The sequence below is a fragment of the Mustela nivalis genome (assembly GCF_964662115.1).
Source record: "Mustela nivalis genome assembly, chromosome: 11".
Classification (NCBI taxonomy): Eukaryota; Metazoa; Chordata; class Mammalia; order Carnivora; family Mustelidae; genus Mustela; species Mustela nivalis.
The window spans coordinates 50,032,477-50,058,421 of record NC_139030.1 but is presented as its reverse complement, the minus strand read 5'-3'; the positions used below and the strand labels follow the sequence as shown (position 1 = coordinate 50,058,421).

The following is a 25,945-nucleotide window of genomic DNA, read 5'->3' as shown; positions in this document are numbered from 1 at the left end:
AAGAGAAACTAATAAATGTGGTGGAGCTCGGAACAGTTTGCTCATGTCTAAGCCCTCTGTCCCTTTTAACTAAGCTGCTGTTTGGCTCGAAAACCTGGGCTCTTGGCCAATAAACACTGCTAGTGTTCAGAGTCCTTGTAGGAAACCATCCATGGCCAAGTTCCAGGGCCCAGCTGGTTAAGTCAGCTGGTTGCTTTTTTGGTCTTTAACCTGAGAGAAAAACTACATCCTGTAGAAGATTCCTAACAGAGAAAGGTATGATGGTTAAGTTCAGCAAGAAACTTATTGACGGGCTTGGTTTTGCTCTCTGGTAACTTTTGCAGGGAGTAACTGAACCGTTGCTATAAGTAGGGGCTTGCCTGGCTCCAGATCTTTACTGCTTCAGTTAGTTTTAAGGTGAAAGAAAATACATGCAATAATCTTCCTTATAAGGAAGCAGGATGGTGTGGAATTATATGAAGTAATATCCATGAAAACTGATATAATGCTTGATGAATAGAGCTTAGGACATTAACTAGCACATAATGACCAAAATTTGGTTGAATCAACACATAGCCCTAAACCCAGCCAACAAACAAAAACCCCCAAAGCTATTTTTGGTTAATTAAAATTAGCAAAAATAATTAGAAAGAAGAATTAACTTAAGGTTGACAACCTTTTACTTTGCCTAGTAAGGAGATTTTAAAAACGCCTGCTACTTATCACCCTCAATTCATAAAGGAAGGGAAATTTTAACATTTTAAAGGAGAAAGGACACCTCGTAATAAAGGACAGTTCTTTAAATTTATCTTTATGAAAATGTTATTATTTTTCTCAGTTCTAGGCCGGGGAACAATTATGGGCATTTTGGCTTAGAAGTTAAAGACTTGGGCTCTGAAGTCCATCTGCCTGCTCAGCACCCTTCCTAATGTGGAATTACCTTGAGCATGTTACTTTACTTCTCTGTGCTTTGGTTTCCTGATCCAAAGAATAAGATTCATGTAATCTAATTCATGGGGGTTTTGTGAGCATAAATAAATAATACATACTCTTTGAACAGTGCCTGGCATATAGTAAATGCTCATTTGATTCACCAAATATTAACCCCTCTCTACCCCCAGGTACTTGTAGGATTGTACTTCTCAGCCTTGCCCCCTTTTACGGTTAGATGGGGCCAGGTGACTGGTAGGCTGGGAGCAGAATTGACTTGAGTCACTTTGAGGTATTTAATCAGTAGTGAGACCTTCTAGTGTCTCTTTTCCCCTGTAGTATTGTGATGGGTAACATCTGAGATGGGGGCTGCTGCATCAGCCTGGGTCCCTGAGTGACTGCGGTGAGCAAAGTACCAGCACTCCCCCCACCCCCTGCCCAAGGTAACATGCAGTGTAAAAGCTTGTTAGCTTTTGTTTTAAACCACTGAGGTTTTAAAGGCTTTGTTTTTGACCTGGAATCTTGTTTATCCTGACTAGTGCAGCTATTGCTAATAATATGGCTAATTATCATTTCCTTGAATGATTTGGGAATCATATTTCTAGATCAGCAGTTCTCAAAGTGTAGTCTGTGGACCCATGGAGGTCTGCAAGGTGAAAACTGTTTCCATAATAATACTAAAATGACATTTGCCTTCCTGACTGTGTTGAAAGTATACTCGTAGTCCAGAAGTAAGAGTGGGCAAAGTTGCAGGCAGCATCCCTAAACGGTACTAGTAGCCGTATTCTTCACTGCTACTTGCTTAGGAAGAGACAATGTCAGTTAAGAAGTTTTCCAGGAGAAATTGGAAGGGGAGGTGAACCATGAGAGACTATGGACTCTGAAAAACAATCTGAAGGGTTTGAAGTGGCGGGGGGGGGGGGGAGGTTGGGGTACCAGGTGGTGGGTATTATAGAGGGCATGGATTGCATGGAGCACTGGGTGTGGTGAAAAAATAATGAATACTGTTATGCTGAACATAAATAAAATATAAATTAAAATAAATAAATAAAGAAGGTTCTCGGTGAAGCATTGAAAGTGTTAATTTTATTTACTCTCTATTCGTGAGTATACACTTAAAAATATCTTGTGTGATAAAATGGGAAGTAGGCGTAAAGAACTTTGGCTGCCTGACATTGTCCAATAGTGTCTTGAGAAAAATCACGTGCACTTAGTGCTTTGTGTGTGTTGTGAGCTGAATAAGCTGCTCCTTTTCTCCTGTAAATCTCATTTTTACTCAGCAGAATGACTGACAAATTGTGGTTATTCCAACTTGTATATTTGATAGTCATTTTTTTTTTGAAAATGCACAAAGTAACTTTGCCAAACTGTTTCAAGAAGAAAATTGACGTTATTTGTTGTCAGTGATAAAACTCAAGCTGTCATCAGGGAAATACAAATAAAAACCACAGTGAGATTCCACTTCACACCAGTCAGAATGCCTGAAATTAACCAGTCAGGAAACAACAGATGTTGGTGAGGATGTGGATAAAGGGGAACCCTCCTATACTGTTGGTGGGAATGCAAGCTGGTGCAGCCACTCTGGAAAACAGTATGTAGGTTCCTCAAAAAGTTGAAAATAGAGCTACCCTATGACCCAGCAATTGCACTACTGGGTATTTACCCTAAAGATACAAATGTAGTGATCCGAAGGGCCACATGCACCCAATAGCCAAACTATGGAAAGAGCCTAGATGTCCATCAACAGATGAATGGATAAAGAAGATGCGGTGTATACACACACTCATGCACACACACGCACACACACATAGGAATATTATGCAGACTTCAAATATGTAATCGTGCCATTTGCAACAATGTGGTTGGAACTAGAGGGTATTATGCTAAGCAAAATAAATCCATCAGAAAAAGACAATTATCACATGACCTTACTGATAGGAGGAATTTGAGAAACAAGACAGAATCATAGGGGAAGGGAGGACAAATGAAACAAGAGGAAACCAGAGAGGAAGACAAACCATAAGAGACTCCTAATCCCAGGAAACAAACTGAGGGTTGCTGGAGTGGAGGGGGGTGGGAGGGATGGGGTGAGTGGGTTATGGACATTGGGGAGGGTATGTGCTATGGTGAGCACTGTGAATTGTGTAAGACAGATGAATCAGAGACCTGTACCCCTGAAACAAATAATATATTATATACATACATATATGTGTATATATGCATATATATACATACATTATATGTTAATGCAAAAAAAAAAAAAAACCCTCAAGCCTTCAAGCAAAAATTAGATTTTTGGAAGACCCCTGTCCACCAGTGAGATCTTGATAATATCCCAATCCTTAAAGACTTACCTGATGAGTTTGGTAGGATGTTGATAAAAGTGGTTTTTAAAAATATTAACTCGGTGAACCAGTATTTTCCAGGTGACTAATGCATGATGCTACAAAGTCATACATGAGTAAAATATCCATTCAAAGGTCAAGGCAAACCAAAGGAATTAAATGTAAAAGAATATGAAAAGGGTATTGGTATGGTTTTAGATTCTACATTGTACTTAACCTTTAAGAATATCCCACTTGTCAAATTCGCGTACAATATCAAAGAAAAATATTCATAACTATGTGAAAAGACTGTCAAGATACTTCTCCCTTTTCCAACTGTTTGGTGCTAGATTTTCCTTATATACTTCAACTAGATAGAATAACTTAGGGCAATAATTTGAATGTATCAGCTGTTGAAAAGAATCCAGCTCTCCTGTCTTAAGCCAGACATCAAAGAGATTTGCAATAATCTCTTTGCCACTGCCACTGTCCTCACCATTTTTTTTTTTAATTTTGGAAAATATGCTATTTTTCAGGAAAATATTTATGTTCATTAACATGTAAGAGATTTTACTTAAATTAATAAATGTTTTTCAAATTTCTCAGTTTTAATGTCTAATGTGACAAAGGCTAAAGAGATATATAGCTCACATCAACAAACACTTTTTGATGTCCTCAGTGATTTTTTGAAAATATAAAAGTGTTCTGAGACCAAAATCTCCAAGAACTGCTGGCATAGATTACTTAAGTATTTTCTAGAGCAAGGACTTCAAGGACCCCCGCTGGTATTAGTGTGTCCTTTCTTAGTTTGAAAAGCTAGGAATGCCTGGGTGTTTTAGTTCATTAAGTGTCTGCCTTCCATTCAGGTCATGATCCCAGGGTCGTGGGATCGAGTCCTGCATCCAGCTCCCTGCTCCACAGAGAGCCTGCTTCTCCCTCTCCCTCTGCCTGCTACTCTCCCGGCTTATACTCTCTCTCTCTCTGGCAAGCGAATAAATAAAATCTTTAAAAAAAAAAAAAAAAGCTCAAATCATGCCACAGGACACCCAGGATCCCAAGAAGGGTGGAACGCGACCTGGTATTGTCTCTCCATGTCACCTTGGAGCTGCTCCTTGGAGACACAGTTGGGCAGGCCCCTTGATGTCTCCTTCACACTCCTGTGTACCTGTGTCTGACTGGAGTAGCACCACCTTGCCGTCCAAGTTCTGAGGCACATATCCCAGACTCTCAGGCTTTACGCCTGTCCTTTCTCACTATTGTGTCTTCACATGAGAAGAAGGGAAGAAGAGGCGGCTGATTTTATAAGCTAACCACCTGTGATCAGAACATTGCAACTCACTGCTCTGTGCAGGCTGGGACACTGTCGCCTGGAAAAGGAGTATGCTTTATGGGGCAATTATACAGGTTTTTATTCAAAGGCTGCCTTAACTAGTGGCTTCCTCTGGCACTCAGACTCCCCAGGTGACTTGCCAGGGAAGGGCTCTTAAACCTATTTCGCTGTCACATCCCAACACCCAGGCACTGGGCAGTCGTGGGGCTTGGCAGTGGTGTGCAGGGGGCGACAGCCAGGAGCCTCTTCTTCCTGTGTGGCGCATAGGGCTGCAGCATTGCTGTACTGCAGGGAGACCCACACCCCAGGATCTACGCTGTGCTGCTGATCTACGGTTCTGGGTCTTTAGGTCCAGGGCCTCTGGAGTCCCTCGTTCTCCCAGGAGGTGCCATTGGCACTTGGAAGGTTCCACTTTCATGGGGGAGGTTCAGTCATTCAGCTTCCTCTGAGGAGTTGATGTCTTGGGAGAACACCCACTGGGGTCTTGGGAAAACACCCACTCCGGTTTATCATAGCTCTAACTCTCTCCCCATCTCCAAAATTCCCTCTGTTTCTACCCGCATAAATACCAATAGACCGACTCCCACATCCTTAATTTTGGCCTCCTAAGGAGGGGCGCCCTTTCCACTGACAGCTAACTCTGTATCTTTGCTCTTGGTTCCCTTCTCTTCCTGCCTTTTGGGTATGGACTGTGTTCCATTTGTTAGTCTCTCACTTCTGTGTGTTTTCAGAAGTGTCCTTTCTCTAGGACTCCCTTCCTCACAGTCCTCATTTCTCACATCTGTTTCTGAGCAACCGTCTGCCACATCGTTAGAGATGGGCTGTGGAGTCACATGCAACCCAATACAGGTCTGGCTCTAGCCTGTTCTTTTGTGTGACTTTGGAAGAATTACACTGCATCTCTGTGCCTTGGTTTCATTATAAAATGCAGTTCTAATAGTACTTACTTTAGGTGACTAAATCACAGTGTCAGACAAAGCCTTTGGAGCTTGAGAATTAATGGGCCTTATTGGAAGGTAGATGGGAGTTCACCAGGTAGTCCAAATGGAGTGGGTCTTGGAGAAGAGAAGAGATACACCAGGGTTCCAGCCACAAAACAAACAAACAATAACAACAACTACAACAACAAAAAACCTGCATGGCCAGAGCTTGCATGGGGGCAGGAAGAAGCTTGACAGGTGAATTCTGCTGGCAGAGTTCTGGCTATTTGTGAAGTAGAGTGGGGAGCTCCAACAGCTGAAGGGACTAGGAGTTATATGACAAGAGATAAGGCCAGTGGGAATAGTAAGGGTTCCTCTGAACCCCTTCTGACAACTGACAGCATCATCCTGACTTGGCTGACCTGAAGAAGACATTTTTCATCTTCATCTAAAGCACAAAATTGAGTCCTTGATTGCCATTGTCATTTTGTGTATCAAGGGCTTTGCAGTAAAGAGGAAGGTGATGACTCCGATTTTACTCGAGCACAGTCTGCCCCCTACTGATCATTCTGGATGTTTTCAACATGAATGGGTTTACTTGATACCATTGCTTTTGTCCTCAGGGATACTGAAAGGGAGAGAGAATAAAGTTTGAAACCTGTGCATCAAGTATATTTAAAATCTCTCAGAAGTGACCCTCCTAGCATTAAAAGCTGTACAAGTTAGTGTGAGTGGGCAAGTATAATTTAAACGGAGCCCAGAAGGTTAAATAAAAGGCCTCTAACTCCAAGTACTTGGGATGTGGCAAGAACTACCAGTGATGAAAATTTCTGAAGTCCCAAAGTTCAGTGAGAAAAAAACCATATGTATACAATTAAGAAAAATATCTATGTCACTTGAAAGCATGGTGTATTTGGAGAGTGTTCTTTTGACGGGGAAAGGAAAATAAAGTGTGGAGGAGGACTCCAGAGAGTTGCAAATTAATGTTCTGCTCTCTGGCCAGGCACACTGGAAAGGAATTAGTAGCACTATCTTACTATTTTCTGTTGTAGAAATAAAATTTTATTGTATCCTTTCCATAGTAATAAAATCAATTAAAGATTAAATATTAACTAAATAATTCATAGGAGACAAGATTATGAGTTCTTGATCTTGAAATGCTATCATAAATGTTACACAGGAGAAAGATTGGGTAAACACTGCTTATGCGGCGGTTCTTTATTTCACTTTATATATGTTCCCAGAAGCTATAAAGTAATAGTACGTCTAGCAGTAGGGAAAGTAATAATGCCTGTGGACAGACAGCTTTTGTTTTAAAAACTGGTGAAAAAATTTCTTGATTTTCAAATTTTCTTGAGGTTGTAGTTGTAATTTTTCATGAGAATTTTAATAGCTGTCTGCCAAAACTTTTTTTTATAGTTTATCTGAATTTTAAGAGTACTATCTTATTGATTACTTACTAATTATTGAGAGTTATATCTTACTGAACAGCTATGAAAATTAAATCTCTTATAAACCTTTATCTGAAGAAAATTTGATGAAGTTGAACATGACACTATGCAGTTGTCACATCTCTGATAACATGACTTAAGTTTCCCAAAATATGTCCTTAGATGGGCTCTAAGGTCAGGGCCATCAGACTTTTCTGTGAAGGGCAGGTAGTAAATATCTTAAACTTGCAGATCACACAGTCTCTGTTGCAAGCACTCAACTGTAGGAAGAACACTGCGATAGACATTGGCTAAACAAATGAATGTGACAGTGTTCTAATAAAACTTTATTTACAAAAATAAATGGAGAACCAGATTTGGCTTGGGGGTCATATTGTGCCATTCTCTGCTCTAAACTAGAGTGGCCTAGATGTATGTATCTGCTGAATAGTTAGGATGTCAGATTTGAGATTGGCTAGTAGAGGTATTTAAATCATATCAGTACATATATTTCGAACATTTTGATAGTAGATAGTAAGTTTGGACGTCTTTAATCAATTTCTTAGCACGCAGCTTGTTTTTAGAATGCTGTCCATATGCGACAGTTCTCTTCCACAAAGACCTCAGTCCGTATATGTTTAGTTCAAAGGTAGAAAAATCTAGTCTGTTGGGGAAAAAGTGTTGAAATAAATGTGACTATATATTTAGTGTAAATGAAGTTTTATTCATGGATTGAAATTTAGAGAAGGGATAGCTGAATAATATCTGTCAGAACTACTCCATTTTATAATTGAACAAATATTTCTCAAATCAATCATACTTTTTTATCCCTTCCTACATTTTCCTATGAATATTTACCCTAACATACATAGGCTGTCCATGAGAATGACAGTGAATTCAAGTCACAGTTTTTGAAGAGCCTTGTTACTTGAAATACCTTTTTTTTTTTTTAATGGCACATTTAACCAGTTCTCTTTATAGTACACCAATATTCGAGGCCAGCTAAAAATAAAATAGCCAAATAAATTGAGGAAGACTGCAGATACCCAAAAGTTGACATTTTTAAATACCTTCTGTGAACTTTTCACACCATGCATGAGTAAGAGAAAGGTATAATTTTCCTCAAATTACCTAATATGGGGCAAATCAGAATCAACTGATTTCTGTAAATCATCATGAATATACTTTTACTTCAGTCATCATCTCAAGACCAAGATGGTTTTTCAGTCTCTTGTTTTTTAGCTCTTTAAAAGGCAGAGATAAAGATACATATATATATAGATATATATATGTATATACACACATATGGATATATTTATGTGTTTTTATTTTTATTTTTATATTCATGCTATTTATTAATCAGGACTTAAGCTATAGCCACAGGTTGAGAACCTATTTTTCATATTTCCTTAAAGGAAAATGTACCTGTGGTTTTTCTTGCCATATGTAAGTTGTGTCTGAGATCCTCCTTTCTCCATCTGTGCATTTGGGCTGTGGTGGAGATGAGCCTACATGGCCGCTGTCCCCTGCACATTGCCACTTCTTGCACAACTTGCTTCTCCCCAGCTTTCTGAGTTTTACCCTCAAGTTGCAAAATCCCAAGTGAAGAGATAGGAAGACAGTGTTATTGATCTCTATGAAAAATAACATGTTATTCTATAAAAAGTCACACAACTTTCTAGGTACCTTGAAGGTTCAAATAAACTATTTAAAACAAAGTAAAACAAAACAAATAGACCTGAGAGATTTGAACTGTTGTTGTAGTTGCCATACAGTGAAATCATTTTTAAATTACAGTGTTGCTGGGTTGCCTGGGTGGCTCAGTCAGTTAAGCACCCAACTCTGGGGCGCCTGGGTGGCTCAGTGGGTTAAGCCGCTGCCTTCAGCTCAGGTCATGATCTCGCGTCCCGGGATCGAGTCCCACATCGGGCTCTCTGCTTGGCAGGGAGCCTGCTTCCTCCTCTCTCTCTCTCTCCCTGCCTCTCTGCCTACTTGTGATCTCTCTCTGTCAAATAAATAAATAAAATCTTAAAAAAAAAAAAAAAAAAGCACCCAACTCTTGATTTGGCTCGGGTCATATCTCAAGAGTTTTGAGATCAAGCCCTGTGTCAGTTTCCGTGCTAAGCAGCGAGCCTGCTTAAGATTCTCTCTCTTCTCCCTTAGACCCTCCCTCTCTGTTCTCTCTCTCTTTCAAAAAAAATTTTTTTTTATGGTGTTGTCTGTCCATTCCCTTAGAGAATTTGAAAATTTGTTAAATGGGCAACCTGGTGATAATTACCTCATTTCTAATCAGGTAATTTTCTATTATAAGTTTATTATATTAATTTTATTTGTTAAATTCAGGAAAGGTAATCCATGTCATTTGGATCTGAGAAGGAAGTCTTTTCTTTGCCTTGTACTTTAGAAATATTTCATATATTTTTTTAAATCTCACATGTCTTCTCTTTATTTTTTAAATTTTTTCATTGTGTTATATTAGTCACCATACAGTACACCATTAGTTTTTGATGTAGTGTTCCATGATTCATTGTTTTTGTATAACACCCAGTGCCCCATGCAATCCATGCCCTCCTTAATACCCATCACCAGATTCACCCATCCCCTTGCCCCCCTCCCCTCTAAAACCCTCGGTTTGTTTCCCATAGTGTAGAGTGTCTCATGGTTCGTCTCCCTCACTAATCCCCCCTGTTTCATTTTTCCCTTCCTTCTCCTAATGTTCTCCATGCTATTCCTTATGCTCCACAAATAAATGAAACCATATGATAATTGACTTTCTCTGCTTCACTTATTTCACTCAGCATAATCTTCTCCAGTTCCATCCATGTTGATGTAAATGGTGGGTATTCATCCTTCTGATGCCTGAGTAATATTCCATTATATATATGGACCACATCTTCTTTATCCATTTGTCTGTTGAAGGGCATCTCCGCTCTTTCCACAGTTTGGCTATTGGGGGCATTGCTGCTCTGAACATTGGGGTGCATATGCCCTTTCTTTTTACTACATTTATATCTTTGGCGTAAATGCCCAGTAGTGTAATTGCTGAGTCGTAGAGTAGCTCTATTTTTAATTTTTTGAGGAACCCCCACACTGTTTTCCAAAGTGGCTATATCAACTTCCATTCCCACCAACAGTGTAAGAGGGTTCCCCTTTCTCCATAACCTCTCCAACACTTGTTGTTTCTTGCGTTGTCAATTTTTGCCATTCTAACAGGTGTAATGTGGTATCTCAATGTGGTTTTGATTTGAATTTCGCTGATGGCTAATAATGATGAACATTTTTCATGCATCTGCTAGCTGTGTATGTCTTCTTTGGAGAAGTGCCTGTTTTTGTCTTCTGCCCATTTATTGGCTTGATTATTTGTTTTTTAGGTGTTGAGTTTGAGAAGTTCTTTATAGATCTTAGATATCAGCCCTTTATCTACAGTGTCATTTGCAAATATCTTCTCCCATTCTGTGGTTTGCCTCTTTGTTTTGTTGACTGTTTCCTTTGCTGTGCAGAAGCTTTTGACCTTGATGAAGTCACAAAAGTTCATTTTCACTTTTGTTTCCCTTGCCTTTGGAGACGAGTCTTGAATGAAGTTGATGAGGCTGTTATTCCCCTCTAGGATTTTGATGGATTCCTGTCTCACACTGAGGTCTTTCATCCATTTAAAGTTTATCTTTGTGTATGGTGTAGGAGAATGACTCTTTACTACCCATCTACATCTAAATCAGCTATCACTTAAAATCTTGGTCTTGTTTCTTTTTTTAGAAGGTTCACAAGTGTTTTGCTTTATTTGTTGCTAAGATTATTTCCAAAAGAAACCATATGAAATTATGAGTACTTTATCCAGCAAATAGAAATTTAGAGAACAAGTTCCTTATTGTTTTCAGTGGGTTTTTTTCCCCCTAATGAGAAGTGAGTTAATTTTGCTTTCATAAAAACTTGTACATCATGATGAATTTCTGGTGCCTCCTGGAGACAGAGCATTATTTCCAAGAGTCTTTGCATCCCAATTATTGCAAAGGGAGTTCCATCATACAGAACACAGACTTATGTTTTAATGAGGGTAATCCTTCTGGCCTTTTACCACTAATATTTTATTTTGCAAGAAATTTCCATGGAGAACTGAAGTAAGGATGCCATTTCTCATTCTGACATTTGGCAATGGAGTCCAAGTAGCTGGAATTTTACATGCATCCAGGAATTTCTGTTGTGAAACCTACACAGAACAGACTAAGAGGGTATTCTAGGTTCTCTAAATGCCATTCAATATGTAATAAGAAAAAAACAGTATTATCTTAACAGTTTCTGGTATGAAAATTGGATGGCTCTTCCTTGAATCCTTTCATTTCAGACTCATTCTAATTGACTTTGAGTCAAGACTACATCTGATTTCTTTTTTCCATCTCTAATAATTGATATAAGGACAGCCACTGGAATGGGAGCTGAGATCAGGGTCCTTATTAGGCAGCAAACATAGAAGGAGCCCTTGATGGTGACTGTGAAGATGTCCAGAAACAATATGGCAGAACAGCAGAAGGTGGGGGACACCAGTGAAACTGGTGATCAGACTGGTCTGTTTTGAATAAGGTCTTTGGAATCAGTCCTCAGTTTGAGTGCCAAGAAGAAATCACAATATTTCTACTTAATTGCTACCACCAAAAATGCAGGAGAACATTTTCAACCTAGGATGCTAAGGTTCCTGCAGCTAAGCCCGTGCCTACCTACACTCCAGTCATTTTCAGCAATAACAAACCTGAGGATGGGAGTTGTTACCCTACCTTGATAGGGTCCAAGTTGACAATTTATTTAAAAATGTTATTTAGATCAAATTCAGTGCCTACTTAAAGGTATCAAGGTAAGGAGATACAACACATAAAATAATGATTGTATGGCTTTTATTGAAGGTGTTTATATATATATATATATATATATATATGTACATGCACACACACACATACACATACATACATACACACATATTTGTTCTCTTTCTTAGTTTCATAATATGCTTTTCATTTGGCTAATTTATTTGTCTTTAATGATTAGCCTTATTTTTCAATGGCTTCGAGTAGATCACCATTAGGGCCGATGTTGGCATTTAAATTCCAAAGAAGTTCAAGTATACTCTGGAAGAAATAGATTTACAAATAAGAGCAAAGGAGCACGTGGGTGGCTCAGTCAGTTAAGCATCCAACTCTTTATTTTGGCTCAAGTCATGACCTCAGGGTCGTGAGCTCCACACAAGCCTGTGTGTGGAGCTCTGAGCTCAGTGGAGAGTCTGCTTGAGATTCTCTCTCTCCCTCTGCTGCTCTCTCCACTCATGTGTGCATGCTATGCTCTCTCTCTCTCTCTCTCTCAAGTAAATAAATAAATTTTTAAAAATAAATAAGGGTAAGAATATTAGTAAATGAGAGACTGTATTTCTAAGCAACAGAAATTCCACATCATAACAAACCATGTCCAGATGGCCAGTAGATGAATCAGTGTCAGAGAAAGATGATCTTTTCACATGGGCTGACCAGCAGCTCCACATGAAATAAAGGTGGTGCATTTATCATTACTTTTGCCAGTTTCTTTTTCTAATGGCTACGGGTTCAAATTTAGGGCTTGCTTGTGTAGGATTCATCAGAAAAGCCCCATATTAGGATTCTTATTTTCCCTTCCCAATGAGCATTCCAGGAGAAGGATGCAGAATCCTCAGCCACAGTAGTTGGATAAGTGGTTCTGTTGGACCTTTGGTGCTGCCCTAAAGATTTTCCTAAAGTAGAGATCCAACTAATATCTTTCTTTGTTTGAAACTCTGAGGCAATTTCTCCCATAGCTTCAAATTCTCTGGTTTATATACAAAACACCCTTTATGATCTGCCCTTAATCCTGGTGTATATCACATTCTTCATAGTCACTGGTCCCCTTTGTGTCTCTGCCACTCTATAGTGAGCTCCCAGAGGGTAGGAAATGCATCTTGTTCATTTTAGTATCTCCATTAAGAACTTGGGAAATACTTGTTGAATAACAGAAGAGATGAATGGAAATATTGCCGTCCTCTAAGATCTAACATGGCTGTGTTTTTCCTTCCCTAAGGACTTTGGCATTATGTTCCTGCATCACCTTGTAGCTATTTTCTTGATTTCCTTTTCGTATGTCAACAATATGGCCCGAGTAGGGACCCTGGTCCTCTGTCTTCACGATTCAGCTGATGCTCTTCTAGAGGTAAATCTTTCCTTTCATCTTTAAGAGTTCAAAATCTAGTATTCAGGAAATCTTCAAGACCATCAGTTCTTCTATGTTATTGTAGATGGCCCTGGGGGGAAGATAGTATGTGACTGATTTGAAACTGCAAAGTGTTTGTTTGTAAGTTAAATGGGTAAAAGTGAGACTTTAGTCCATACATTTTTATACAAAGAATGTTCATCATCTTAGTATTCTTTAATTGAATAATGAAAACCTTTACTATCTAACACTTAAGAAATGAATGTTTTAGAATTGGAAAATCATTACTTGAATAAGTTTTGTTTCTGGTATTGTAAGTTTCACACTGATATATCTGGGAAGTACATATAACTGAATTTAGTGAGTAATGGTAGTTGTACATCCTGATGAAATTAATTAGTCATGGTTTTTATTGCCAATATATGTATTATCCTAGTATGTTTATAGTGAAAATTATATTTGAATTCTAAAGTAAATATAAAAACTGTGTCCTCTGCACGTATAAAGAAAAAGTGTTTTTACTTTATCCTAAGACATGTATGTAACTGGTGAAAGATAAACTTACCAGAGTAGGAATTTCATGTAGAAGTGGGTCTTAGAATCTGTATTCTGAGTTTTTATTCTTGTTGGCCCACACAATTCTGCCCCTTGAAGTATCTACTGTCACTGTGAATATAGAGGCGCTCTCAAATAATGATGTATTATTACAGTACAAGCAGAAATTCCACATGATACAATTGAATCTACTATAAAGATGATTAATCAAGATTTGAAATATACACAGCACTTCCTTAAGAACTCTGTTCCTTATAAGGCTATGAAATAGAAAAATAGTCCTAACAGGTTATGTCAGATGATAGTATGGTGTTACAATTTTTAAGTGGTTCTAGCTAAACTCTATTTAGCATATTTTTTAAAGGAGAAATATAGTTTTGTAAGGGCAGTCTCCTGCAAACCAGTTATCATTTGGTTAAATCCTAAGTATACTTGAAGGTGGAGATTTATACAGCAATATGCAGTTTTGAAATCAACCCTGTACTGTCTACCAACTTTAATGCATATGGAAATGGCTGGTTGAATCTTTGTCTATCACTTTTATCCAAAAGGAAAAACAATCCAGAAATGCAAGCCATGTGGCTTAAAGACAAATATTCTTTATCACAATGATTTTCTTTACATTATACAGTAATGCTTGAGAATATCCAAATAATGAGATATGTCAGCTATCAACTATTTGAAGTGGGATCTATGACCTAGGGATTTTAGAAAAATTACATGTTTGATGCTTTTTTATTGAATACTGTTGAATGAACATAAGAGAAAAATGGTTTACGTAGGCAGAAGGAGGCAGAAGATGCTTTTCTTCTTTCCTACTATAATTCATGGTATCACACCCAAAGTACTCATGAAATTAAAAGTTCACAATCCTGGCTTCTTCTCAGTTAATAAGTATTTTTTTTTTTTTTTTTTAAGAATCCATTTCTCTCACCACTCTGTGTTTTACTTAAAGCTACAGAATTTTAGCTTCTATGGATACTGTCAACAGTCCTTTCAAGTTTGACTCAGCTAATTTAACTTTCTGAGAAGTAGAAGATAATGTTATAAATTCAGCAAGACATCTTCAATTTCTAACCCTATGTGTGGGTGCATGTGAATTCTGTGTGAAAATGTAAAAAGAGGTGATCAAGCAAAATTGTGTTTTCTGTGTCACCTATTGTTACATAGCATCATCTACTTAAAAATGTGTAGATGGTAGGGAAAGGGAGGTAATCTCTTCCCTAATTTATAATACTAAAAGTGGTCACTTAAATTACTATCATAAATTATTAGAGTAATTCTCACAGACACTTGGAACATTAGTGACTTTCATCTAGAAAACGACCCATTAATGGAACTTCGAAAATTACCCTAAATGGATTCATTGAAATAACATGATCTTGACATGTTCTGTATTTCTAAATTTATGAGAATAAGCCAAGAAACTGTCTCCCAAGAATATTCCTTATGCCTGTTTAAGGAAAACCTTTCATTCTAAGTAGAAAAGAGAAAACAATGCAGAAAGGCTCCATATATTTTGTATAAAGCTTGTGGCCTTAGTGTTTGGGACTCCTTAGACTTTTAAAGGATTTCCTAGCACTTTGTATGTGACCTGTTATGCCGCATTCCTGTGTTGGTGTCTTTGCCTTGCTGATATCCTCTATAATGCAGGAATTTTCTTATTTTTCTGTTTTCCTGAGATCAACCATATAATTGAATTTTTCAGGTTGCTGAACGTTTTATTAAATCTGTGACAGTCCGTAGTTTTACTTATAGCTAATGTTGCTTTTCACTGAACTTATGGGTATTTATAAATACTGATGCATGATGCATGACATTTCAAAGGAGCAGGCAATTTTATGCATCTGGTAAGTTCTATCTTATAGGAGACTCATGCATATTGAAAGAAACTTTTCATTTACCAGTTTAACTACATTAATATATCCCATTCCTTCCTTTCATAGGCTGCCAAAATGGCAAATTATGCCAAGTTTCAGAAAATTTGTGATCTTCTGTTTGTTATGTTTGCCATGGTTTTTATCACCACACGACTGGGTATATTTCCGCTCTGGTGAGTATGCCAATCTTCTTTTCCGGCAGAGCCGCCCCTTCTTTTGCTTTTGAATTTCATTCCAAATATTTAGTGAGCAGTTTAAAGAAAGGGGGGGAAGGACTCAAGAAATGGCTTTGGTTTCTTCTTCCAGAAATATTGTACCCTTTCCTCATCTTTTCTACAGGATAGTGAGAGAAGGGTGTGCCTTACAGGAGTTCTGAGACTGCAGAAAGCTGTCCGCCATTCTGGGGTGCAGTCTAGAATATGAATCAGAAACTCTTAGCCATGAAAGTTTGCATAAATAAAGGAAACACCGTGTTGCAACCAGTTACATAGCAGGGATCCTCCTGTACCAGGGGTTTACAAAGCCTCGTCCCTAGACAGGTGGCAGCAGCATCACTAAAGAGCTTGTTACCAGGGGAACTTCCTGGTAACAGACCTACTGAATCGCAAACTTTGAATTTGGGTCCCGGCAGTCTGTGTTTTGATAAGCCTTCTGGTGGTTCTGCTCCACATTGAAGTTTGAATACCATGTCCTGTGTAATTCTCTTCATCAGCTGTATTGATAGCTAAAACAGAGGGAAGGTATAACCTGAAACTAACCCCTGAAATTCCCTTTGGCCTTGTAATGTCTGGATGTCTTTTGTTTTGTTGAGTGCTAAAGAAATAACGTGACTGATTTTGGTAGAATTTGACAGTCCTTTTTATAGAAAATAGGTCCAGTGTCATTAATCTTTTTTTTCTGGAAGGCTCTTACTTGAACTAGAAAAGAAATGAGCCCTCTGTATCGCTTAAAGTCTACCAGTGATGGCAGATTTTTTTCCCCCGATTTTAAGAAATTGATTTGAATGGGAAATTAAAGCAATGGAAATTGGGAAAAGCTGAGAGATGAAGGGAGGCAATAATAACTTTCCCCAGTAGAAGAGTAACCATAATAAAGTTGGGATTCTTAAATGAATATGTCTATCACTGGAATGCATAAACAAATTACTAACACACACACACACACACACACACACACCCCTTCTGTCTGAGACTCTCAGCCCTGTTTTAGACACTTACTATGAAAATCATTTCAAGAAACAACACTGTGTGTTAGCAACAAGAATTGTTTTATATGCTTGTAGGTAGGAAACACATGTAATTTTGTGTATAATGTATCTGTAATTTTTCAGGATTGGGTATCTTTCAACGTTATTAAAACAGAACTTAGTAGTAAGAATTTAAATAGATATAACACAAACAAAGTCCAAGACATATTTCTCTAGAGAATAATAGAGTTTTTCTTACCTAGGGTTTCTGAGAACCTGAGTTTTAAAGAAATAAGCATCACTCTCAAGTACTTTGATTTGTGTACTTCCCTTAAAGGGTAGGATTAAAATTAGATGCACCCCCTCTCCCCTCTAGCTAATGTGTAAAAAAGCTCTTTAGGTTTAGACAGCAATGAGTTGCCTGGAACATAGACTGCAGAATATAGAAATTATGCAATGCTACTAATAAGATAACTTGTAGGTATGTCCTGTGATGATGCCAGAAACCAGCCACTTAGAAAAATCCTTATAAGCAAATACAAAGCAAGAACTTACATTGCAAATGTTGTAGGACTTTTACTACCATGCCCCTGCATGAGGCCAAGTTTTTTAAGAGGCAACTTGCAGAGAGAAATATTTTATTGTTTGTAATACAATAAATAATTTATATACTTGATCCCATTGTAGTGGTACACGAAATGAATGAAATCCTTTTCAGTATGTTAAGGAAGATGCATTGGTGCCTGGATGTCCTTTGTTTCCAATTCCTAGAGCAGAATGGGTATTGTAGGTGTTTAAAATTATAGTGTGAATGGGGCACCTGGGTGGCTCAGTGGGTTGAGCCTCTGCCTTTAGCTCGGGTCATGATCTCAGGATCCTGGGATCGAGTCCCGCATCAGGCTCCCTGCTCAGCAGGGAGCCTGCTTCCCCCTCTCCCTCTGCTGCTTCCCCCACTTGTGCTCTCTCCTTCTCTCACTCTCTGTCAAATAAATTCTAAAAAAAAAAAAAAAAAAAATTATAGTGTAAATGACAATAGCAAGTAGTATTTTACATGTTTTCCTTAATACTGTGAAATTATTTTTTTTAATTCCTTTTAGATTAGGAAATCCTAGAGTTGGGAGGGACTACAAGGGACTACAGGGTACCAGCTTCAGACTCTCCTCTCAACCCCTCTGCCCCAGATAGGAATTCTGTCATTTTCCCTAGTCCAGGAGTATTGCTTCAGAGGTTAAGGGAGAAATCATTTTCTTTCTTCCTTCCTTCCTTTCTTTCTTTCTGGGGCAAAGTTTCTGGTGCAAAATTTTGGTTTATTAAAGCATGGGGGCAGGATCAGTGTACAGAAAGAACTGCTGTGAGAAATGATTTCCTAAACAGAAACTTGGGTCTTTTTAACTTGTAAACTAAAGGTCCTTAATCTGTTTAGAAACCCCTGAAACAGTATAAAAAGCATGTTTGTGTGTGTGTATTTTTTTCCTGTAGGGGAGGGTGCATGGCTTTAGGAGATTTCTCAAGAATATCTCTGGCTCCTTCCCCTCCTCCAAAAAGTGGCTTTGGGGAACAGACTAAGTGTACCCTGCCACTTCAAATTGAAAACTCTTAAGAACGTGAAGGTCTCTAACGTATCATCTGTGGGCTTTCTTTTCATCAGAAAGCATCCTTAATCCCTTCAATTATTCCTGCCTGTTGTTTGCTCTCCTTTGTTCCTGAGAATTCCTCTTCATGGTGTTCCAAATGTGGATTGCCTGGTACAAAATATAAGAGAACTATAAACAAGTCTTATTTAGAATGCATTTCTTTTTTTTTTTTTTTTTAAGATTTTTTTATTTGCCAGAGAGAGAGAGCACACACAGGGGGAGTTGCAGGCAGAGGGAGAAGCAGACTTCCCACTGAGCAGGGGACCACCACCCCCCGCCCCACCGCCCAGTTCAAGGCTTGATTCCAAGACCCTGGGATCATGACCTGAGCCAAAGGCAGACAACTGACAGAGCCACCCAAGCACCTCTAGAACTGCATTTCTTTAATGCAGCTTGTCATCGCCTTAGCCATAAGCTACTTTGATATTGTACTGTCGGTGATCTGATACACATATAAATTTATCATGTTTGTTTCTATTATGATTTATTCATACACTATATAGACTGCATGTATTCATAATGTTGTTTTCAAATATTTTAGCCCAGTTAGGGTCTTCTGAACTACATCCTGTGCCATACTTATGCCTCCCCCTTCCTGCTATGTAAGCAGATGCTTTTCATGCTTCTCCCAACTCACTGAAGGGAAAAGTTAACCCAGAGGAACTCCTGATACACTACGGCAGAATCTCTTTGGGTTGGCTTCAGTCTCTCAACCACCAGTCTGTCGTTAGGATTTTACTTGTTACTGTCTCATAACTGCCCTGTCCTCATGCCTGCTTTCTTTCCTCACATCCCCACATTTTTAAAGGTGTAATCAAAGAGGTCATCAAAGGCAGAAGCAGGGGGAGAAAAGATTCTGAGGTCCAATGGCATGACTTGATTTTAAGAGACATTTATTGGCTTCTGGGTCTTCATTTCTGGGCACCCACCCCCATCTGATTATCAATAACAGTGAGCTTATTGCCCAAAATTTCCAGTCTTTGCCTTTTCTGTATTGTTTAGGTGTCGACTTTTACCTTCGATATACCACCCTTATTAAAATGTATTTAGTGAATATGTATTAGGTACTTACTGTGTCACCAGTAAGGGGCCAGGTCCTGAGAATTCAGTTCAACACAGGTCCTGCCTTGGGACACTTTGCAGTTGAACCCTAATAGGTTTATAATTCTGGTTTATAATTTTCTGGTTAATAATCTGGGGGGTGGCTAGAGATTACAAATTATTTTCTGAACGTTTTCTGGAGGTAAATAAGATGATTGGATCGTCAGTGTTAAATAGCTAAGTGGAGCGTACTAAGGAGCTTTGTCAGCTAAATAAGCATCATCCTACATGGAGGTTGTGTGTGTGAAACAATCAGTGGCTACTAGAGGGAAGGTGCTAGAGGTCTATTGGACTTCAGTTCTAACAAGCATTTTATAAACTTCTTTCTCCTTCAGGTGAAAGAGGAAACAAAATTATTCTCTATGTCCTCTACTTTGTTTAGTTTTCAGTCCATTCACTTTGGAATCTCCAGCAATATCTTCCAGGTTCCTTCTGCCTATACTTGTGTTCCCACATGAACCACCAGAATTTTTGTAATTTGTGGGTTTAATAACACTTGGCTCATTCTCTACAATGTCTTCAGTCCATGTCTCACCAAGACAGCATCCCCCATGATTAGCCTGTTTTATTTAACTCAGTGTACTTAAAATAATATCATTTTAACATGTAATCAATATTAAAAATTACTGATATTTGCCTTCTTTTCTTGCACACCAAATCTTTGAAATTGGGTATGTGTTTCATGTTTCTGCATCTACTCAGAAGTCTATGTATTTTAGCCTTTATGTTGTGGTTGGACAGTCAGTGATTTTATCATTTTTGAGGTTAAACCCATCGTCGTAAGCTGTTATCATTTTCATTGATCTGCATCTGTCTTTCCTCAACTCCATTTCTTTGTAATCCCTGAAATTCTTAACAATATCCCCTATTTTATAAAGCTATGGTTTCAACTGGCACAGAGTAGATAATGCCCAGTATCATTGTATCACGCATCACAGTGCATTTCCCACAGTGGGGAATACTCAATATTTGTTGGGTGCATTAAGTACTCTTTCCTCCTAAACAATCTCACATCTGTTTTCTTTTTTCTTTTTTTTTTTTAAGATTTATTTATTTATTTATTTGACAGAGAGAGAGAGATCACAAGGCAGAGAGGCGGGCAGAGAGAGAGAGAGGAGGAAGCAGGCTCCCCGCTGAGCAGAGAGCCTGATGCTGGACTCGATCCCAGGACCCTGAGATCATGACCTGAGCCGAAGGCAGTGGCTTAACCCACTGAGCCACCCAGGCGCCCTCACATCTGTTTTCTTAGTGAAGCATTTTAATATTCTTAGTTGAGCATTTCTTAGTGGAGCATATGTAGTAGATAGGGGCGTTTTCCTACCATATTACACAGAGAAAATCTGTTCATTTAGTCAACGATTTACCGCATTTCTCTGGACTCTCTTTTCCTGACATCAGTTCAATTCAGCAAGTACTAAGTTCTTCCTCCAGTACGATACTGTCTTCTTTAAGGATTAGACTGTAAAGCTGTTGATGAGATACATTTTTGGTAGTTACATAAAAAAGTAATTTCAAAATGATTGCCTCTCTCCTTCTGGCCTAGCCAAGACACCATATTGTAAGCTTCATCATCCCCAAACTCGTACATTAGAATATGAAAACAAAAAAGGAAAATCTATTAAGATCCTGATAGTGAAGGAAGTATCATGGTGCAGTCAGGAGAAAAACTCTTACTTCGGGTCATGGTCCCCCTCCCTGTGTGTCTGAAGACCAGGGGTTTAATTTTTTTACATCTATGCCCCCACCAGGAAGGTAAGAATAATAGTAATTGTTCTACCTACCTTACCGGGAAACGTTAAGGATCAAATGAAATACTGCTTTAGTTCTATAACTACAAAGTACTTTGTAAATATTAAGGATTTTTAAAAATCTATTATTAAAAATGGAAATACCCTTGGGGCACCTGGATGGCTCAGTCAGTTATGTGCCTCCATTCAGCTCAGGTCATGATCCCGGGGATCAAGTCCCTGTTGGGCTCCTTGCTCATCCAGGAGCCTACTTCTCCCTCTGCCCGCTGCTAACCCCGCTTGTGCTCTCTCCCTATCTCTTGCTACAACAAATAAATAAATGACTAAAATCTTGAAAAGAGAAAGGGAAATTCCTATTATGGCCAAGTAGCGAGAAATTTTTATTACATTTTATAGCCTCCAACTAGTCTAGATTAAGGATCCATAATTGTAGACCTTTTGAGATAAAATTTTAAAATGCTGTCTCCAGTTACGAGATTCAGAATATGTTATTTCAGTCACTTCTGTTTTCAGTTCTCAGTGAACATGTAATACCAGATATGCACCAGGTTGCCTTATTCCCTCAAATTTCAAGTGACAATACTGATCCTGAGCCACCAGAAGTGACCATTATTATTTGTAGAATCTCACAGGATTTCATAAAATGCAAAATGTCAGGCTAGTTCTTTTCTACGAGTCCCAGATTGACAGATCATTTTCCAGTGATGAATGGGCATACCACTATTGCCAGAACCTCTTTCTTATGGTCTAATAATGACTTTCCACTTCTCCATTCATGCCCCACCAAATGCTAACTCCTTGGCTACAGGAAGGCGAGAGTCAAATACATACCTTCAGTAGTCTGCTGTTATTCAGACAGAAGTGTGTAACATCTCAGAACGTGGTTTTCTGTGCATCTCTGTCCTGCAAGGTAGAATTATTTGCTGATTTGTATTCTCTGAAAGTTTCTGCAGTTAAAAACAACCCCCCCCCCAAAAAAAAAGTTACAGAAGAGCCTAGATCATTCTTTTACCATTTTCCATAATAAGATTTGAAATTCACCCAGATGGTAGGGGAATATCATCATCTTCTCTAATTTAGTGTTCAAGACATACTTTACCAAAGTAGTGTGGCTTACATGCTTTTCTGAATATCTGATAAGATTAGTCTCAGAGTTCACAAATTTGGAGAAGCTGGGTTTTTGTTTTCATTTTTCTAAAATCCATTGACAGATTTTTCTTTGACATTTTCCTTGCTGCTGGTCTGTGTTAAATATATTTAAAGGTTATTAGGTATTTGGGTGTTTTTAATAATACATGCAATTGACATCAATTAATACCTTCCTGAGGTTGGGTAGAGATGGATGAAAACAATGTGTTTAAAATGTTTTGCCTCTTTTCATGTGAACATAATAATTTTCATATAATTTCAAGATTAAAAGGTTAGACCAGGAGTCAAAAAACTATGGCCTGTAGGACAAATCAGCCTCATTCCCTGTTTTTCTAAATTAAGTTTTATTGGAGCACAAACTTGCTCATCTATTACATATTGTGTTTGGCTATTTTCTGCTACCATGACTTGAGTAGTTGGGACAGAGTATATAGCCTGCTAATCCTAAAATATTTACCACCTGTTTCTTCACAGAAAACGTTTGCCAACTCCTGGACCAGGCCATTAAGAATTAGTCTGATAAGTTATTTAAAAAAAAAAAAAAAAAAAAAGGGCAGTGGAGGAGAGTGATGTGTTTGTTACATGTATTCAGCCTTTCGATGTTCTCTAGAAGTATTGTCTACCTTAGGCAAAAAACATGCAGGTATTCTTAATCTTGTATGTGAGGTGGGCAGATTATGCTCCCAATTAAGTAAGCTTTTTCCTTTGGTGACTTGAATCAACAGCAACAAAAAATGCAGTATCCTAGTAATGCTTTCGGCATAGAATTAGTGTCTTAGGCATTTTTTCCTCCTTCCCCATCACTGCAGAGAACGCTTTGCTAGGAGAAAGAGAGAAAAAGACAGATTGTTTGGGGCACCTGGGTGGTGCAGTCAGTTAAGCATCCAACTCTTGGTTTTGGCTTAGGTCCTGATCTCAGGGTCCTGTGATTGCCCCATGTCAGGCTCTCTGCTCAGCACGGAGTGGGCTTGTGATTTTCTCTCCCTCTCCCTCTGTGCCTCATGTTCATGGTCTGTCTCTCTCTCTCTCTCTCAAATAAGTAAGTGGATCTTAAAAAATATATAACGGTTATTCAAAGTATCATAAAATTCTGTATAGCCATTTCATCTGCTTTAAAAATATCTGAGTATTGTAAGTGAAGTCTAATGCCAAGGTCAGAGATTTGCAAATTCTATATTTGATCAAGAATCTCACTGATTTGAGAGTGATGCTTTGTGGAAAATCCTGTAACAGATGAAGAACCTGTATCAGCTCTTTCGTTCTCTTATGTTATGATAAGGTGCAGCTGTGGACCAGGCTGGTTCTCTCTTCCAGCACTCACCCTCACCTCCCTATTGTGGTCCCCAGATCTCTCCTGCCTACTGGACACTCTGTCCGTGCTAAGTCCTTTTCCAAGAGCTCAGCTCTAGACCTCCTTGTCCCTTCCCATTGCCCACTTCTCAGTCTAGACCAGTGTCTGCGTCATCCCAGAAACCCTTCCTGCAGAATCCTGGTATACAGAGCTCTGTGCCACTGTTGGGGGAGGCCATCCTGGCCATGTCCTTTCATTCTCAGAACTTGTCTGTACCTCTGGGACTGCAAAGTAGTCAAGGAGATGGAAGCACAGTGCCAGTGGTATCCCTGGAATCATCCTATTTCTCATGAGAATATGACACATCTTGTTTCATTAGTTGACTTTTTATATCTTTACGACAAGGAAGCAAGCACTTTAGAAATTCCTCATAGGCAAGGAGGAATTTATTCTTTGTAAATCTGTTCCGTGCATTTCACCATGGGCCTGCTGTGTGGTAGGCACTGTGTGGGTGCTGGGGACATAGATATTGATTAGGTCCTGAGCCCAGGAACATCCGGCACTGGAAAATCATTAATAAATAGTTGTTAAATGAATAAATAAAATTCTAGAATTTCCCATGCAGTTTAGCGCAATCACGACTGAGACTTCACAGCCCACATGTGTCTTTCCTTATGATACAAAATAGTCTGGTCAAAGAAGACAAAGATGGCAGTGACTCAGTAGCTCTCAAAAGTGGGGGGATTCCAGCCATTGAATTGTTTTCTCAGACAGAATTTATAGAAACAGATTTGTGCACTTGTTATTATCTGCCTTTGTCCACAGCAGATAATAAAACAGAAATGCTTAGAGAATGCTAAATGTTCAAGAACTGGAAATAGAGGAATTAAATATATATGTAAAGAAAATCATAGCACAACTAAATAGATTGAAAATGCAAGCAGTGACTAGGAGCCTGGTTGAGGGCGGTGTGGGGATGTGTAGCATGGTGACTCTTGATAAATGAGGCACAAAGAGAAGTGGGAAGTGGTCAAAAGGTTGCAGGGCAGTGTAGGGAGGGAGCAACTGTTCAAGAGAAGGAGAGAAAAAAAAACTACATTTCCTCAGAAGACTGTCCTGACATGGTAATTAATTCTGTCCAAGGGCCCTGGACAGTTGTGCCCAGCCACCACCAGGGACCCTTATCCGCCTAATATCACTGTCAGGCAAGGTACCCAACGTCAAATTCATAGCAAACACCACGTTTCCTAGAGCAACTTGCACCAACCCAGCTTAGCTGTCTTAACTTCCTGTTTTTGAATGTACCACATACACCTAATTTTTACACACCCTGTTGTCTTAGACTGCTTTGTATCTCACACAGCCCTAACCCATGCCTTAAATAGCGTCATCAGAAAATAAATGCTTTAATTTGTTGGTTGCTAATACATTGTGTCATGATCTTTGAGTTCTATATTCAGTATTTAGGATAAAATGTTATGAGAAGCATTCACTGAAATATTTATTAAAATTTGGTTGAAGAAAGGATTCTGAATACTTTCCATTATTGAGCCCACATAAGAATAGCCAGGTAGAAACAATTCCAAATGTTCTAAAACTCCGAGAAATAAAGAAGTGGTATTTTAATTATATAACATTTTTAGGTTCCTTTTAAATTGAAATATATACATAGTAAACTGTATGTAATGAGATGGACTAGCCTGTTAACTCTAACTTTACTGCACTGTAGTATGTGCTAATCAAATAAGGAAATAGGGGACATTATTTCCCAAAATAGCCTCCTGGGAAGTGCTCTGGGTCACCTGTGTTCCAGTTGAGTTTTCTGTCCTGTTTCCTGCAGTGCTCCGCAATCATAGCTGGGGAGGGGTAAGAATATTAACTTGAAGCAGTACAAGATTATAAACCATCAAATAATAGTAAAATATTTTTCAGTGACTTATTAGCTTTTTGGCTAATAATAAGTGAACAAAACAAATTAAAGAGAATTTTCTGGTGATCATGAACTCAAATATTTAACACGATTAACACTAATATTTAACATGATTAATATTAACATAAATATTATGTTATATGTTAATTAATATTAACATAAATATAATATTTAACATGATTAACACTAATGATAAACACTAATTAGTCTGCCAGATTGTTCTTGTTCTAATCTCAGGAATGTATGAGGCTGTTTTATCTCCTGTCTATGGCTAAAGGGCAAACACCTTAGGAAAGCCATGGCTATTTTCAGTTTGTATTGAAGTGCCATGTGAACACATCCCATCCTGTGAAGCGCTGA

At 38.5% G+C, this 25,945-nt stretch overlaps 1 protein-coding gene across 2 annotated transcripts in view; it reads left to right on the top strand.

Annotated features, from left to right (window-relative positions):
- CERS6 (ceramide synthase 6) overlaps positions 1 to 25,945 on the top strand; it is a 314,028-nt gene that overhangs the window by 242,680 nt on the left and 45,403 nt on the right. For both annotated transcript variants that reach the window (XM_082689256.1, XM_082689255.1), the window contains exons 7-8: positions 12,983 to 13,111; positions 15,613 to 15,719. In XM_082689256.1, coding sequence (XP_082545382.1) covers positions 12,983 to 13,111; positions 15,613 to 15,719 — 236 coding nt within the window. The remainder of the gene's footprint in view (positions 1 to 12,982; positions 13,112 to 15,612; positions 15,720 to 25,945) is intronic.